The sequence below is a fragment of the Apis cerana genome, linkage group LG1 (genome assembly GCF_029169275.1).
Source record: "Apis cerana isolate GH-2021 linkage group LG1, AcerK_1.0, whole genome shotgun sequence".
Taxonomy (NCBI): Eukaryota; Metazoa; Arthropoda; class Insecta; order Hymenoptera; family Apidae; genus Apis; species Apis cerana.
The window spans coordinates 2,279,741-2,296,838 of record NC_083852.1 but is presented as its reverse complement, the minus strand read 5'-3'; the positions used below and the strand labels follow the sequence as shown (position 1 = coordinate 2,296,838).

Below are 17,098 nucleotides of genomic sequence, written 5' to 3'. Positions count from 1 at the left end.
ACTTTTATTAATTAATATTTATTATACTAAATGAACAAATTTGTATATATTTTTCTAAAATTAATTTATTTAACTTATTTCTAAAATTTATTTATAAAATTATTTAAAAATTATATATCTCTATAATAATTATTAAGATATACAATTGATAAAAATATATATAATATTTTTCAATCTTTATTTAAGATTTTGTTACAAAATTAAATAAATCTTAGAATAAATGGTACAAAAATAAATATTATGTAGTAATTAAAATAATATAAAACTAGAAGAAATACTTATATTATTTGTATAATACTATTTTTAGAAAAAAAAATTGAGATATATATTTAGGATTCTGTTTGTTTCTTATATAATTCAGTTCTATCTAACAGATTGTTAAGTTCTTTTTCTGTAAAAACTGTATTGAAAAATATTAAAAATTAATTATTACTAAAATCATATGAAATATACGTATAATTATGTAAAGAAACATTAATGATTTACCTTCATTTTTTGATGCAACTATTTGACATTCTTTTGATTGTAAAAGTTTTTGCAGTTTCAACAAATCTGTTTTGTTATTAATATTTATTCCTTGAACACATTTAGAAATTACTACTTTTTCTAATAGGCGTTTTGCTTCAGCGCGATTAATAATTACTTCATCAATAGTTCCTTTGGTACATAATTTATATATCATTACTGGACGTGTCTGTCCTATCCTATGACAACGTGCCATAGCTTGTATATCTACTTGAGGATTCTATAAAAAAGATTTATTTTAATAATTATTTTTAATCAATAAGAGAAATCTTTATAATTATTAATAGGGATAATAATGAAAAATAATAAATAATGAAAAATAATAATGAAAAATATGAAAAATAATAAAAAAAAAAACAAATATAAAAACTAATATACCCAATCAGAATCATATATGATAACAGTATCTGCTCCAATAAGATTTAATCCAACACCACCTGCTCTTGTAGATATAAGAAATAGAAATATTTCAGGATTTGTATTGAAATTTTGAATGTTTTCTTTTCTGACTGAAAGTTTAGTAGAGCCATCTAATCTGACGTATTTAAAATCACGTAATGAAAGATAATCTTCAATAACATCCAATATCATTGTCATGGTAGAAAATAATAAAACTTTATGCCCTTGTTTTTTAAGTCTTGCAAGCATTGCATCTAAGACCAGAAGCTTACCAGATGATGTAACTAATTCTTCATCTATTTTTGGCAAGCCATCTGGGCCTAGTGGACAATGTATTAAATATGGATGATTTACAATTTTTTTATATAAAAAAACTGAAATAATGAAAAAAAAAAAAACGTAAAAATGAAATATTTTTTTATTTGTTATGAATGATTTATATATGATTGGTATAAATAAATAACTTACGATTGCGAGTCTGAACGTTAATTAAAAAATCTCGATTCCGTTCTGTAACATCAGTATATTTTTTCCACATTGATAAATCGTTTTTATTTCCAGATCTTATTTCTTTCCAAGATTTTGTATTTTCTTCGTCATTATCTTCATCACTTTGCTGAAGTGAATTATTTGATAATATTTTATTTTCAAAATTAAAGTTCATAATATTATTCATATTTCTTAAAACACATTTTCTTTTAGGTCTATTACCATCTTCTGTATATATAATTGGTTCTTCTTCAATTTTACTTAATTGATCTATATCATGATTTAATACTGCTTTATATAAACTGTGTTGCAATTCTGTCAAAGGAGCATAAACAACTAATTGCTTTTTTGGTGGTACTTCTAAACAAACATCAGTTTTTTCACGTCTTAACATAAATGGTTGTAATATTTCACGTAATGATGATAATACACGTTTTTCTTCTTCTAATTTTAAGAATTTTTTAGCACCTTCATCACCCTGATGTTTTTTCGCATTAAACCATGATTCAAATACAGCTAAGTCATCAAAAATTTCTGGTAATAAAAAATTTAATAATGACCACAATTCTGCTAAATTATTTTGTAATGGTGTACCTGTTAATAAAAGTCTATTCATAGACTTACAAGACTTCAAGAGCCTAAAATCATAATAAATTATCTTATTTATAATTTGATATTTGTAATACAAATGATTAAATTTTAATTAACTTACTTAATGAGTTGACATTCATGATTTTTAATTCTATGTCCTTCATCTACTATTATATATCTCCAACTTAAAGATTTAATAAAACTATTCTCATATAATGGTACTTCAAAAGTAGTAAGCACAATTGGTAATATACTGTAACTTTCTGTAATTTTATATTTTTGTTTAATTTTTTTCTTTAATATTATTTTTTCTTCTTGTGTTCCATGAAATACTACAATAGGTAATTTTGGTGCAAATCTTTCAAATTCTAATACCCAATTTGGTATAGTAGAAAGAGGAGCTACTAATAAATATGGTCCATCTTGTTTTTTTTCAATAAGATGACATAGTAAAGCTATAACTTGAATTGTTTTTCCAAGACCCATTTCATCAGCTAAAATTCCATTTAAACCATTTTCATAAAGAATTTTTAGCCATCTGAGTCCTTCTTTTTGATAATCTCGTAAATCTCCATTAAAATATTTTGGTATTTCAACAATATTATCAGCATCTTCAGAGTCATTAATTAATTCATTTTCAATCTCTTCTACACTTAAATTCAAATTATTTTTATTTATATTAATTTTTTCTTGTACCTAAAAAATTATATAAAATTATAAATTATTAAAAAAATAAAAAATAATATGGAAAAAAATAAGAAATACTACATTATAATATTTACATTTTTGGATATATATTTTTCTAAATTACGATTCTTTTTCTTTTCTTTTTCTTGAGGTAATTTATTTTCATCTATAGAATTTATTTTTTTTATATCTCTTTTTATGGCTTTATTAGCTTTATTAATATCTTTCTCTAAACTATTGTCAATTTTATTAACAATATATGAAGCATAAAATTTGCTTCTACTTAATAAATGCATTAATCGTTTATATTGTTGTTCTTGAATTTCAAGATTATATTTCTCTTCTGCTAATTGTCTATTTTTAGCTTTTTCCTGTAATTTTCTCTTCCTTTCACTTATTGTAGAAGTTTCTAAAGGTTCATTGTTAAATTTTACATTGTTCACAATGATTTTTGAATTGTCTTTTTATATGTAAAAAATAAAATTAATAATAAAAATTATTAATAAAAAACATTCTTAAATATAAAATTGATATATATTTTTAAATCATTGTTTATTATTGTATAGTTGTTCATTATATATATTATTCAAATTCTTTTTTTAGAAAAAGAAATATATTTTATAATTATTATAAAATTAAAATTTTTTAATCATTTCAATATAATTATTTTAAAATAAAAATCATAATAAAATAGAAATCAATATAAAATATAAAAGAATAATAAAAGATATTTAATATTTCATACAAGATTAAATTTATATTATAAATTTTAATTTCATATTTAAAATTCATTTTATTAATATAAATTTGATTTCAAAATTTTATTATGAGTGATTAGTTTATTGTTACTTTTAATATGAAAGTTTTACCTGTAACCAAAGTCGTACCATTCGAAATATCATTTTTTATATCACAATTATTATTTTCCATTTGATAAGTAATTAACTATTTAATAAATAATAATGATATTTGAAGTTCTTGAACTTAAAACAGAAATAAATGTGAATATTTCACGTGTAAATACTAAATCCCGCTAAATCATTAACTTGATCGACTTGAACCAATAACATTCACTATTTTAAATTCACCGTTAGTTTTAAAGATAATATAAAAAAATCTTATTTACAAAAGTTATCGCATGAAACATGACATAATAGCATTATTTTTTCCTTTTTAATAAATTATGTAACTATTTTAAATAATGACAGTTATTAAAATAGATTTTAAAAATAGATTTTAAGATTCTAAAAATAACATAGAAATTAATAATAGATTATTTTAATGCTTAAAATTAAAAACAAGAGAAATTATTAAAAGAAGATATAGATAAAATATTTTTTATGTTTATTTTATATTTATTAATTTTAATAACAATTTATTAAATTTAAATTCTTTAACAAAAAATAAATTTTTAACTAATAAAATATCGTTTTTTAAAGTTACTTAAAAAAAAAATAATTAATATTTAATCAAAATTTCTTTTAAATAACAATTTCTGTTAATATTTATATATTATTGTACATACGTATGTATATACATATATGTATATGTTTTAAAAATAACTATATATTTTATATTAGATTAAAGCATATTATTTTTAAAAACATAATGAAAAGATAAAATTATAGATAAAATTTAAAATTATTTAAACTTATAACATTATATTGAACTATAGTATCAACAAAAAATAGCGAAAACAAAAAAATATTTTTTGTTAAATACATATTTTCCTTAAGAAAAAAATTACTATTAATATATATTATGTATACGTATTTATATATATATACTACTATGTACTACTCACACGACTACACTTACATTTACAACAATTCAGTTTAGTACTTACTATTCAGAAGTGTCTATATTCCATATCTTAATGTGCGTAATTGTTTAACGTTTTCTTTTTAAAATATGAATGACAACAGATAATTTTATATGCTAATTATTATAAAAGTTATTTATTATTAAAAGAATTATATATATTCATAAAAACTCACAATGAATTGAATTTTATAATTATGAGATAAGTTATTTAAATGTCAATAATTAAAGAATGGATGTTACGGATAATGCTGATGGATCTTTAGATCCTCGCATACAGGTAATTAATTATATTTAAAAATCATTTTTTCTTCATGTTCATTCTCTTATTGTTAGGAGATGTCTTTTTAAGAAAAATAGGTTACAGACAAGATAAAGCTTATTATAGGTTATATACGTAAATAACCCATTACTAAATACAATAGTAATGTCTAATACAGACTGGTACCGTGTTCCACTTTACTTTCACTTCATTTTCGTTGTATAAAAATTCTATATATATTAGTTAATTGTAAATTATTATTTTAATAATATATATTTTTAATTGTTTATTGCATATCTATTTTTGAAAACAATGTATTATATGTATTTGTATACTTTTTTATGCTCAATGTTAATAATTAATTTTATATATACATGTTAATGTTAATAGTTAATAAAATAATAATAATAATGAAAGAAGTAAAAAAAATAGTAGAATTTATTATATAGTTTTAAAAAAATTGAAATACAAAAAACTAAAAAAATAAATTTATTCATTTCTTTATCATGATATTTATTTTTGCAATTAAGTAAAAGACTATTAATAAAAATAATAGAGAAAAATAAATTATAAAAATAATATATTATTTTACTTATTTTTAAATATTTATTATAACAATACAGTACAAAAAAATTTCAATAATTAAAAGTATTTTTATAAAATTATTTTTATAAAAAAAAGTATATTTTATAAAATATATTTTAATGATAATTATAATTCTCTCCAATGCAAATTATATATCAATTAAATAATATATTATTTAAATAATATTATATAATAAAATTATTATTTAAATGTATAATGAATGTTCTTATTAATATACAATTTTATTATAGTTTTACATATATTTTTTATTTATATTTTTAATTACATGTCATATAAAAATTTTTGAATCAAAATTTAAAAATACATGTTGAAAAATATTGAAAAAAATTAATATTAAACATAAGTTATTTTTTTACATGTTTTTTATTATCATTTTTGTTATCATTATATTGATATTAAATATTTTATAAATTGTTTAATATAAATTATTTTGTTTTTAAATATCTAATGAATTTAACATTTTTAGATTGAATTGGAAAATTTAAATGATGCAACAGATGATATAAATAAACTTGAAACTGAATTAGATGTAAGTTATGTATTTTTTATGTATTTTTTTTTTACATTACACAATATATATATGTATATGTATAATGCATATTGAACTAATACTTTAATATAAAACATTAAAAAAATAATTATAGTTTATAAAATTAATACAAAATATAATATTTATTATATAGGAAGCTCATACTGCTTTTAGACAATTATTATCTGAAACCACTAAAAGATTAAAAGAAATATTAAATAAAGTAGGAAATAGTTATGTTGAAAAAGCAAGATGTTATTATGAAGCACTTGAAATAGCACGTCAAGCTCAGGTGAGATATTAAAAATATTTGTTAAATTTTGAAAAATAATTGAAATCTTATTTTTAATAGATATAATGTCATTGTATAATATCATTGTAGATAAAATGTCAACAACAAGCTCAACTATTTCAAAGAGCAAGTGAAATTCATGCAGCAGCAAAAGAAACTGTAGCATTAGCTGAAAGTAGATTTATGTCACATCAACATGAATGGAATTTTGATCAAGCTTGGCAGGATATGCTAAATCATGCAACTCTTAAAGTAAGTTATTAATAAATTGATATATAAATTATTATATATTAAAATATATATAAAATATGATATGATGATGAATATAATAAAAGGAATATGATAAGTAAAATAAGTAGAAAAATTAAAAAAATTAAAAAATTAATTAGTTAGTATCATAATTATATCATAGGTTATGGATGCTGAAAATCAAAAAGCAGAATGTGGTAGAGAACATTATAGAAGAGCAGTATTATTTAATGATGCTGAGAAAAAACTACTACAATTAGAAGAAAAACATCATCGTTCCATAATAAAAGCACGACCATATTTTGAAGTTAAAGCACAATGCGATCAGATGTTAGCAACTCAAAAAGAACGAGTTGAATGTTTACAAAAAGCAATACAAGATGCAAAATCTAATTATGCCACGAGTCTTCGTAGATTAGAAGAAATTAGTAATCAAATACATCAACAGCGTCAGGATTATGGTACATATACTGCTTAATATTATTTTAATCAATAATTTCATATAAATCTTATAACTTTAGATTAAAATTATACATATATTAATTATATCTGTTAAATAATTATATTTATTAACTTTTAGATTTTATAGCTAATGGACCGCGAGAACCAGGTGTTGGTGCAGAATTAGTTAGTCCACAAAAGATTTCAAATTATGATATAGAATTTAATCAATCAAATAGCAATAGAACAAAGGATATTATGAATAATCAAATGAAATATAATAGAATGCAAGATTATGATGTTAGTAAAAACTTTATAATTTTTCTTGTAATAAAAGATAATATATTTAAAAATATCAATATTAACTAATTAATCAATTTATCAATTTGTTATGTTCCAGAATTCTTGTCAATTACAAGAAGATACAGAATATCTTGGAAAAAGATCAGTTGATGGAAGCGAAGCAATATCTTCTCAATGGGAATTGGAACTAGAAGCTAATTTAGAAAATTTGAATAATTTATCTCTTGAGAATTCTGTACTTGATCATGATAGTAAAAATGAAAGTACCAATTTACATTTTTATAATGAAGAAAATTCAAAATCAAATAAGTTTTTAGAAAAATTAAATTATAAATTTTCACAAGATAAAAATCATTCTATTCAAAATTTAAAGCAATCGAAAAATCTGTTTAAAACTTTGAAAAATCCATTTGTAAATAAATCTTTAATGACATATTTTGAAGAATCAAGTAAGAATACGTTAAACGATTCAAAATTAAATAAACATAAAACTAATATAAAAGATAGTAAATCAAAATCATTAAATAATAGTCCTATGAAAATAAATATATTTAATTTAAGCTCGAAATTCATGGAAAAGAACATACATCAGAGAATAGCAAAATATGTGCCAAATAATGTTTTCAATTTTGGTTTTAGTAATAATAAATCTCAAAGTAATAGTGATCTTAATCTATCTTCAAATCTTAATACCAGTTTTATAGAAAAATATCAAAGTTTTGATAATATTATAGATGATAAGACTGAGAATTTCAAAGATAATGTTACAAATTTAAAGTATATACAATCGTTTATAGTTAAAGAAGTCAATGATAATGGCCTAAATGTTGCAACAAAATTGCAAAATGCACAATTAATCAATTCTAATACCGTAAATTTACAATTAAAAAGAGATATAATATCAAAAAAAAAATGGTTTAGGTCTAATTCTATACAATTCTTACCTTCTAACGTTAATTCATCACCAATAAAATCAGCTGTATATTTACCAAACGAACAATCTTTAAATAGAAATTTATCTTGTTCTAGTAAATATTCTATTTCAAAATTATCAGAAAAACAATTAATTATTAACGAATTACCATTATTATCATTATTTAAAAAAGATAATTTATTGGTCAATAGTAAAAGTATTAGTATGATTAATTTAAGTGAAAAAAAGAATTTTATATCATGGGATGATATACATTTAAATAATATAAAAACTTTAAGTTCAGAAATGTTACCAAATTTAAAAGATAGTTCATTTTCTAACTTTATAAGTTAAAAGTATAATCAAATTAAATAAATGTGATATATTTGATATTTCATATAATTTTTTAATAAGTTTAAACATAATTAAAATATATTATTTTTCGTTTTAATTTATATAAAAAGCTTAATAATATTATATAAATTTTATTTGACAACTTATATGTGTATAGGATGTTCTTTTGGAAACATCCAACATCGATATCTCGAAAATCATATATTTTCGGGGAAAGGGTTGAATTTTCAAGATATCTATGTTGAAAGTAATTCAAATGAATACCCAATAAAGTAAGTATAAATATAAATTATTTATTAAAGAGAAATAAAAAAAAATTAAATAATTATATTATGTTAATGTAAAACATGAATCTCATGCATTTTAACTGCAATTGATTTAAAAATTGTACAATATGTTTTTATATATGTACATATAAGAAATGAAGTTATGTCAAAAAAATTATGTATTTATGATAATATTTTTTTGTAACAAATACATTATTTGTACTTGTATTTAATTATGCATTAAATTATTTTTCATTATTGTTTCATTAAAATTGTTTAAAATTATATTATTAATTATATATACTTTTTTTATTTAATTGTATATATTCACATATTAATTTTCACATTATAATAAACATTATATTATTTTTTTTAAATTTCTTTCTCATTATAATAATAAAATTTTATATTAAAGAATTTATTTAATTTATTTATATTATTAATTTTATTATTATTACATTATTATTATTATTTGGAATGTTATTATAATACTGGAAAAATCTATTAAAGTATTTATAAAATTCCGAAAAAATTTTTATAGATATTTAATTTTGCTAATATTATTATTTATATCATTAACTTTAAAAAATTCTGTATATTGATATTTTAAATTGAATTATGCAATATTATATATATATCAAAAGAATTAATATTTATATTGAAAAAAACCTTTGTTAATTATATTTCCAAAAATATGATAAAAAATAAATACAATTATTACATATATATTAAATGTTTATTGCAAATTAACATTTAATGATAATTTTGTATTTTAATTATGTATTTTTTAAAAAGACTACAAAGAATTATTAATAAAAATAATAAATAAGATTTATTTTATGCATTATATATAAGATATATTAATTAGCTTATATATAATATATATTCTGTATATATTATTATATAATATATATTCTATATTATCTATATGTTCTAATAATATATTCTATATTATTTTTAATCATATTTACAAATATGTCAAGTTATCAACGATCAATGGGTTATAAGCTGTAAACATAAAAATCAATACATATAAATGTAATTAACAGTGGGACAAAGATAGATTTATATCTTAATGCCGAATTTTAAATAGAGATATTTACATAAACATTATATAAAATATAACATTAATTTGTTAATTTTTTGCATATATATAATAAAATTGCAGATGATATAAATAAAATAATATATTTAAATTTCTTATCTTTCATATTTATTGTCATATATAAATTTCTAATCTATTAGTTGAATTATTCTTTTGATAAAACTTTGAAAAGAAAAGATTTAGAATAATAAAAGTTTAAATAAAAAAAATATAAATAGAAATAATAATATAAGTATAAATAAATAAAAATAGAAAAAATTATAATAATCTAATCATCGAAAAATATGCTTTTTTCAAAGCCTAGTTCTCAAATATTTGAAGGTATCGAAAAGTGACAAAGAAGATAGATGTCAAAATGGTTTTTCAAATGTAATAAGCAAATCATACGTATCGCAGTTTATCTCGTCAATGTACGTAAAACGTTTTTAAGTAATAAATTGTAGCGAATTAAAAACACAAAAACTTTAATAGACATTTTATATACACATTCAAGTTATCTATTTATTTGAAAATATTATTGAAACTATTATATTATTTCTAAACTTATTAAAATCAAGAGAATTGAAAAATATTCATATTTAAAAATAATTATTGTGACTACGATATTGAAGGCATATTTGACAATACTTTCTAATCTGGTAATTATCTAAATTTTTCATTATAAAAATCTATCATCATTTTAAATTATGCACATATTACATATATTAAATTATTTTATTTTTCATATATAAATAAAAAAAATAAAATTTATATATATATATATATATATAGTAACTCATTAATTATATATATCTATTTTAAAGATAGAAAAATAATAATTATTCTATAAATAATTATTTTATCTTAATTTTTCTAGTTATATATTTGCTAAAATTTTAAAAATTATCATTGCTTCATATACATATATTGAAAAAATATAATTTATGAAATATATTTGTATATTTATTTTAATATTACAAAAAATAAAAATTATTTTAGGAAAATATTTAAAAAAAATAAAAAATTGAAATTAATAAAACTTATAATGATATTCGTTACATTTTACAGTAACAAGAAGTGCGTTATTACATACAATAGACAAACATTTAAAAAGTTGTTCAAAGTGATATACGAGCTGACCCGAGAATCCAAAGAAAAGAAAATGGATAAAGAAAATCACCGAGTTAACAAAGCAAACTGCAATTCGATAAAGAATCAGAACGAGGCACGTGATTTAGTATTCAAGGGAGACGAGATTCAAAATTGTGAATAAATAGATTGATCCATTTTAATTTTTTACCATCAATATTCTATTTTAAGGAATAATTTAAATTATTTTATCATATATTTATATTTGAAATATATAATAAATTTTTTTACATATTTCAAAAAAACCTTTTTTTTATAAAAAATATTTATTATCTACATAATACAATTCATAATTTATTTAAATAAAATTACGCTATAATATCGAGAAATTGGAAATAAATTGAAAATACATTTAGATTAAAACATAATTTCTTTGAAGTACAGTGGATTTTTTGTTATATTTAAAGAATAAATTTGAAAATAATTTAAGATATGTATATTTAGCTTAACGTAAATCGGAATAGAATCCATTAAAGAGAGATTATATTTTGAGTAGTATTTTTATTGTGTGATAGGCAGATAAAATCCAAATTAAAAATTATAACTTACAATGATTATATGTAATAGTAGCATGAAAGAATTTTTTCAGCGTGCAGAACTGAAAGAACAAAATGATGAAAAGAAGATACAAGAAAACAAAAATTTTAGAAGCGGAACAACCAAGGAGAAAGAAATAAAATGCGAAGAAGATATGAAAGAAGATGAAGAATTACTGATACCACATGGAAATACGATGTTTGGACTCTGTGCTATTTGTCATCTTGCTCTTGGAAATATAAATTCTAATTTTAGTCAATATATTCCTTGTTCAAAGGGTCATGCTGTGTGTCAACGTTGTATTCAACACTTTGCGCTTCAATCAGGTTAATTAACATAATCTTTTCAAATTAACAAAATAATTATCATTAGTATACAAAAACATATAAAACGGGAATATGATTATGAATATTTCATGTTTTTGATAATAAAAATAAAGTTTTTGATAAATTAAGATATAGATTAAACTTTACTTGGAGAAACACTTATATATTTATAATCTGATATTAATCAATTTTTTATAGAAAAAGTAAAAAGAATAATTTTGTTTTTTTTTTAATTTTTTTTATTTAATTTTCAGTTTCCGTCAATGTTTTCAAATGAATAATGGTGATTAATTAATGGTTATTTGAAAAAAAAAGTTAATTACGATAAGAAAATATATTAATTTAAGAAAGTCTTCATTGATCGTTGTTATCATTCTTATAATTATTTTATGAATAAGAATCATTAAATAATATTATTTAAATAATATACAATAACATGTATTTAAACTTCATATTCTATAAATTAAAATTCATATCTGTTCACAAATATTGTTATTATTTTAAGATATATATATCATCGAACAAAGTACGGATTTGTAATATTCATTTTGCGAAATGTACAGTATGAAAGTGAAAAAAGTTGATATGATTTTCATTTATGATTTTGCTATAACAAACGATATTAATCTGTTTTAATTAATTTATTAATAATGTTTGATTATTTTTTAAAAATAACTTATTTCTCATTTTAATTAACTTGAATAATTTTGAGTAACCATCAGTAATAAATCATTCATCTTGAAACATCTTATCGAAACATATCATTTTATTAAAAAATAATAAAATTGATAGAGATAAAAATTATATATTGCAGATCCTGGCTGTATTCTTTGTCATGCACAGTATCAACAATCAAATATAAATTTATCGCGAGAAAGTAATGTTAGTTTGAATTCAATATATACGCATCTAAAGAGAATGCAAATTCCACGACAACAATTGGAATATTATTCGAAGCATCATCAACATTTACAGCAATACATCCCTATTGACATTGAACAATCATATAACAAGTCTTGGAATCAAAATTATCCATGTGCAACACAAAATATTGAAAGAAATACATTAGGATATTACAATGATTATTTTGAAGAGATATCTGATTATGACCAAATTAAAGAACAAAATAACATGCGCGAACAACGAAATAAAAATTGTGACAAACAGAGACGACAAAGTTATTGTAATTTATTTAAAAAAGGAAATACAGAATCATATGTGTCTGAAGCAAAAGTTAGCGGACAAATTAGCGCAGAATGTTCTCGAAGACCGATTCGCTGTCCACGAATTGATTGTGCCATAAATGTAGCTTTTTCAGCGTTAACTCATCATTTCATTTTTGATCATCCAGAAGTACCTATCCTGAATGTAGAGCCAGGTATTAAAAGTACACTCATCGTCAGTTTTAGTGCTCTATCTTCCAATTCTAGTAGATGTCTGGCTCTCCTTTTAGTTTCCGGTAAACTCTCGTGAGTATAAATAAATATATTTCATTTAATATAATATTCAAAATTTAATGTTATTATTATAGAAATAAATCTTTTTCATTCAAATATAAAATAAATAAATAAAAATGAATGTTAAGTATTTATATATTTAAAAAAATCATTATCACTATTAACAATATAGAAAAAATAATTTAGAAAAGAATTGAAGAATAATATATTTTTTAACTATATCATTTTATTGTATTTATATTGAAGTGACTTCTATGACTTATGTATATATTTTGAAATTTTGAATTAATTTTCTAATTTCTAATTAAAATTTTTATTCTTTTCAAATAAATTTTTTTTATTGTTAATAGTAATAAAAAGATTTTAGACATATCAAGATTTTAGATATATAAAAAGACATGTATTTTAAAAATGCAATCAATTTAATATTAAATTTTTACACTAAGAGAACCTGTTGCGAGATTGTTTAATGGTAGTCAAATCAACCCAAAATATCGAAATCGTTTACCATTACCAGTATTAGCTGCTCGACTACATTGTACAGATCAATGCATATCTAATGACAAGATTAATAAAAAGAAAAATTTTCATGAGAAAGATATAATTATTGCTTGGGTTGCTGGGCTGGATATTGGAAATACAACAAACAAACTTTTATGTAGTATTCAGGTATATTATATAATTTTGCTAATAAACAAATATTTAGTTAAACAAATGATTAATATCTATGTACATAATAAATGATATGCATATTCGACTACTTTCATAACAGGCTGTAGACAAGATTGATAATGAAGGCTTACGTTGCCTAACATATACAGGTCCAGTGAATTCATTAAGAACTGCTCAATGTCCTCAAGACATTTTTTCAACAGGTGATTGCATAGTTCTGCATGAAGGTCTTCTCAGTCACATTACATCAGATTGTGCTACACTCAATGTCAATGTTACTGTGCATTAAATATATTACAAATGTGATATATTAAATTAAATTTCAATATTAATTAAAACGTCTATCAAAGGCGGGAATAATACTTACATAGAAAAAAATCATATCTTTGATATATATCCAAATTTTGGGTATCGTTTAGTGTAATACTATGTAATAGTATATTATTATTTGAATATATATATAAAATGTTAGAGAAAAGTATGTTTGATATGTTATAAACTCGTCATAGCAGGAGGCCGAGCATACGCTTTTGGAATAAATCCATATTTACGAGTTTTAGGCGCGTATGCCCACAGCCACCCATCTACAGTTTGATTTCCTAAATCCGCATATATCCAGTCAGCTCTTCTCACAGATAAATCATCTGGCGCCTGCGCCTTATAATCGTAAAGTACTACTAATTCCGTGCCATTTGTCTCATCTCGAAAATCTCGTAAACCTTTTTGTTGTAATGATTCATTTCCTGACATATTGTTATTTCCTTTTCCTTGAAATGAAATAATATTTAAATATAAAAATTAAAATTTTTCTGTTTTATTAATTTTAATTTCTACTAAAAAAAATAAAACCAACCTAAAGCATGTGTTTCTGTAGATGTAGTAGCTACAGTAGTAGTGGTAGTGGTTGTAGTAGTTGTAGTTGCATATGAATGGAGAACATGTCCTGGATAGACAAATCCTGATGGTACAAATCCTTCATTACCATCACAATGTCTTAGTACCCAAAACCAATCAGGATCATCTCGATTGAGTACAGTTACAAATTCACCTCTTTCTACGCTAACATCATTTTCATCTCTAGCCACAAAAGTGTAAAGTACAATATACCTTCCAGCTGATGGATCCTACAATGTATGTGATACAAATATGATGTAATATTTATTTAAAATTATTATAAAAATTATATTTTGTTATATTTCCAGTATCTTTTATTACATAATATATTACAAATATATATATAATAAAATATTATTATGTAATTAAGTTAAAAATTATTATATAGATATATTATATATTAATAAATAAATTATTTTTATTTAAATATTAAATAAAAATATTTGTATGTATACCTTAAAAAAAGGATGTACATCTGGCTGAGAGGATATAGTTTGAATAGAATTTTGAGACTGTGTAATGTTAGATCTATTAACATTTACATCAGCAGTGGTAATATTACGAGTATAACTTTCACAGTCTGATGCTGATCCAGTATCAGTTTGTTGTGCATCTACTGTTTGTGAACGACCTGTACCGGTAAAATCACAATCAGTTTCATTAGATCTTGGCAATTTTTTTTTTACATTGTTAAGAGTAGCAAGTGTTAATTCAGCAAGCTGAGACGTATAAGGTGCACAATATGAATGTGGAACAAAACCTTCCATACGTGTATCAGCCGCTATTACGTATACCCAATCATTCTCTCTATATAAAACATTTACAACCTAAAACATGTAAAAGAAAACAAAACAAAATAATACTGATGAAGATGCATTCAATATAAGAAAGAAAATTAAAAAGTTAAACTTATATTTATTAACATAAAGCAAATACGAGAAATAATTATATTAAAATTAAATTATTATATAAAATTATATAAAATTAAAATAAATAAATATATATATATATATTTTAATCTTATTTAAAAAATATATAATAGAAAAAAATTGCTAACCTGACCCCGTTTTACTTGAAGTTCATCATCAACACATGGTGTAAAGTCATGAACAATAACCATTTTACTATCTGGTGATAGACCATTTTCTTTTTCTATACCTACTCTAACTAATGTTTCAATACTAGCACTTCCTGTTATACGACCAGGAGGTAATGGTACTTTTGTTCCCAAACCAAGGCCTGTGCCTCCTGTTCCAGTACAATCTTTCTCCAAATTAAAATTATGTACTCCAGCTAAAACATAAATTTAAAATTTTATTGTTCAAAAAGATTTTATTTTTAAAAATGAGAAAAAGAATTATAAAATATATAAAAAATATTGTAAATATATTGTAAAAATATAATAATATATTAAAAAATTATTATAAATTATTATTCATTAATTAATTATATTTAAAATATAATATATAATTAATTATATATAATATATTACAATATATATACAATAACTATTATTTATTAATATTTTATTAATATTATTTCTCAACAGTTTTATCTAATATATTTTTATAATATTTAATATATACAAAAAAGATATAGAACTATAAAAATGTATATATATTATAAATAATACATATATTACAATCATATTAAATGTAATTTAAAATATACAATATATTATATGTGTACATATTTATATAATTTTTGGTATAAATTTTTTAAATTTGAAAAGTTTTTCTTCTATTCAATTTAATATTTTATTACTTACGTTTCTTTTTCTTTCCTCGTCGTATACGAACCGGACACAAAAAAGCCATTCTGATTTTTTTAAAGCTTAGCAAAATTACATTTCCAGAACATGAATCGTTAAGATTGCTGAAATATTACTAGAGCAATGCATAATAAGCAGAGGCATATTAAACATCCTAAAAATTATGAAATCTTCTCATACCTTAAAATTAAAATTAATATTTAATACATTTTAATATTTACAAGTATGAATATATATACAATAACGACATAACGGTAAAATCTCGAAGCAGAAATCCAATTAGTCCTTCGTTCTCTTGAAGGATTTTTGATGAAACTGAAATATAGATATTTGTAGTCGTAAATGCAACAGGTAGACGGCGCTTCAGCTATATTCTATAACAGTATGTCAAATGAAAACATTCACTTATAATGTACATGTATACATTATTAAAAATGTATATTTTTATAAAGAAGTTAAAAAGAAGAAAATTTTAGTTATA

General features: G+C 20.8%; 4 protein-coding genes across 17 annotated transcripts; 2 read left to right on the top strand and 2 right to left on the bottom strand.

Moving 5' to 3' along the window:
- Positions 1-161: 161 nt before the first annotated feature.
- Positions 162-4,496, bottom strand: LOC107992703 (lymphoid-specific helicase). 2 transcript variants are annotated; one of them, XM_062084669.1, is made up of 7 exons: positions 3,561-4,496; positions 2,787-3,151; positions 2,126-2,700; positions 1,393-2,051; positions 904-1,298; positions 487-745; positions 162-400 (listed from the first exon to the last, which is right to left on the bottom strand). In XM_062084669.1, the coding sequence occupies exons 1-7, from the start codon at positions 3,619-3,621 to the stop codon at positions 330-332; spliced, it is 2,385 nt and encodes a 794-aa protein (XP_061940653.1). In that variant the 5' UTR covers positions 3,622-4,496; the 3' UTR covers positions 162-329. The 2 variants fall into 2 exon arrangements, with proteins under 2 accessions (XP_061940653.1, XP_061940663.1); XM_062084679.1 differs by lacking the exon at positions 2,787-3,151 and having other exon boundaries at positions 3,561-3,899.
- Positions 4,497-4,650: 154 nt separating this feature from the next.
- On the top strand, positions 4,651-8,960 carry LOC107992727 (putative uncharacterized protein DDB_G0282499). The gene is made up of 7 exons (XM_017048771.3): positions 4,651-4,792; positions 5,847-5,909; positions 6,064-6,201; positions 6,292-6,453; positions 6,614-6,911; positions 7,031-7,191; positions 7,292-8,960. Exons 1-7 carry the CDS (start codon positions 4,745-4,747, stop codon positions 8,459-8,461), a joined length of 2,040 nt encoding a protein of 679 aa, XP_016904260.1. The 5' UTR covers positions 4,651-4,744; the 3' UTR covers positions 8,462-8,960.
- Positions 8,961-9,903: 943 nt separating this feature from the next.
- LOC107992853 (uncharacterized) lies at positions 9,904-15,078 on the top strand. Of its 8 annotated transcripts, none has more exons than XM_062084718.1 (6): positions 9,976-10,242; positions 10,880-11,036; positions 11,550-11,823; positions 12,638-13,292; positions 13,727-13,949; positions 14,053-15,078. In XM_062084718.1, exons 2-6 carry the CDS (start codon positions 10,974-10,976, stop codon positions 14,239-14,241), a joined length of 1,404 nt encoding a protein of 467 aa, XP_061940702.1. In that variant the 5' UTR covers positions 9,976-10,242; positions 10,880-10,973; the 3' UTR covers positions 14,242-15,078. The 8 variants fall into 8 exon arrangements, with proteins under 8 accessions (XP_061940712.1, XP_016904451.2, XP_061940702.1 ...); XM_062084702.1 differs by having other exon boundaries at positions 9,976-10,470; XM_028664293.2 differs by having other exon boundaries at positions 9,978-10,470; positions 10,880-11,076; positions 11,609-11,823.
- On the bottom strand, positions 13,933-16,988 carry LOC107992854 (SH3 domain-containing protein Dlish). 6 transcript variants are annotated; one of them, XR_009832621.1, is made up of 7 exons: positions 16,871-16,988; positions 16,615-16,797; positions 15,904-16,139; positions 15,302-15,673; positions 14,806-15,076; positions 14,320-14,719; positions 13,933-14,230 (listed from the first exon to the last, which is right to left on the bottom strand). XR_009832621.1 is itself a non-coding variant. In XM_062084900.1 (5 exons), exons 1-5 carry the CDS (start codon positions 16,661-16,663, stop codon positions 14,445-14,447), a joined length of 1,203 nt encoding a protein of 400 aa, XP_061940884.1. In that variant the 5' UTR covers positions 16,664-16,958; the 3' UTR covers positions 13,933-14,444. The 6 variants fall into 6 exon arrangements, 1 of the variants encoding a protein (XP_061940884.1); XR_009832622.1 differs by having other exon boundaries at positions 16,615-16,771; positions 16,839-16,986; XR_009832623.1 differs by having other exon boundaries at positions 16,615-16,732; positions 16,798-16,947.
- Positions 16,989-17,098: the final 110 nt, after the last annotated feature.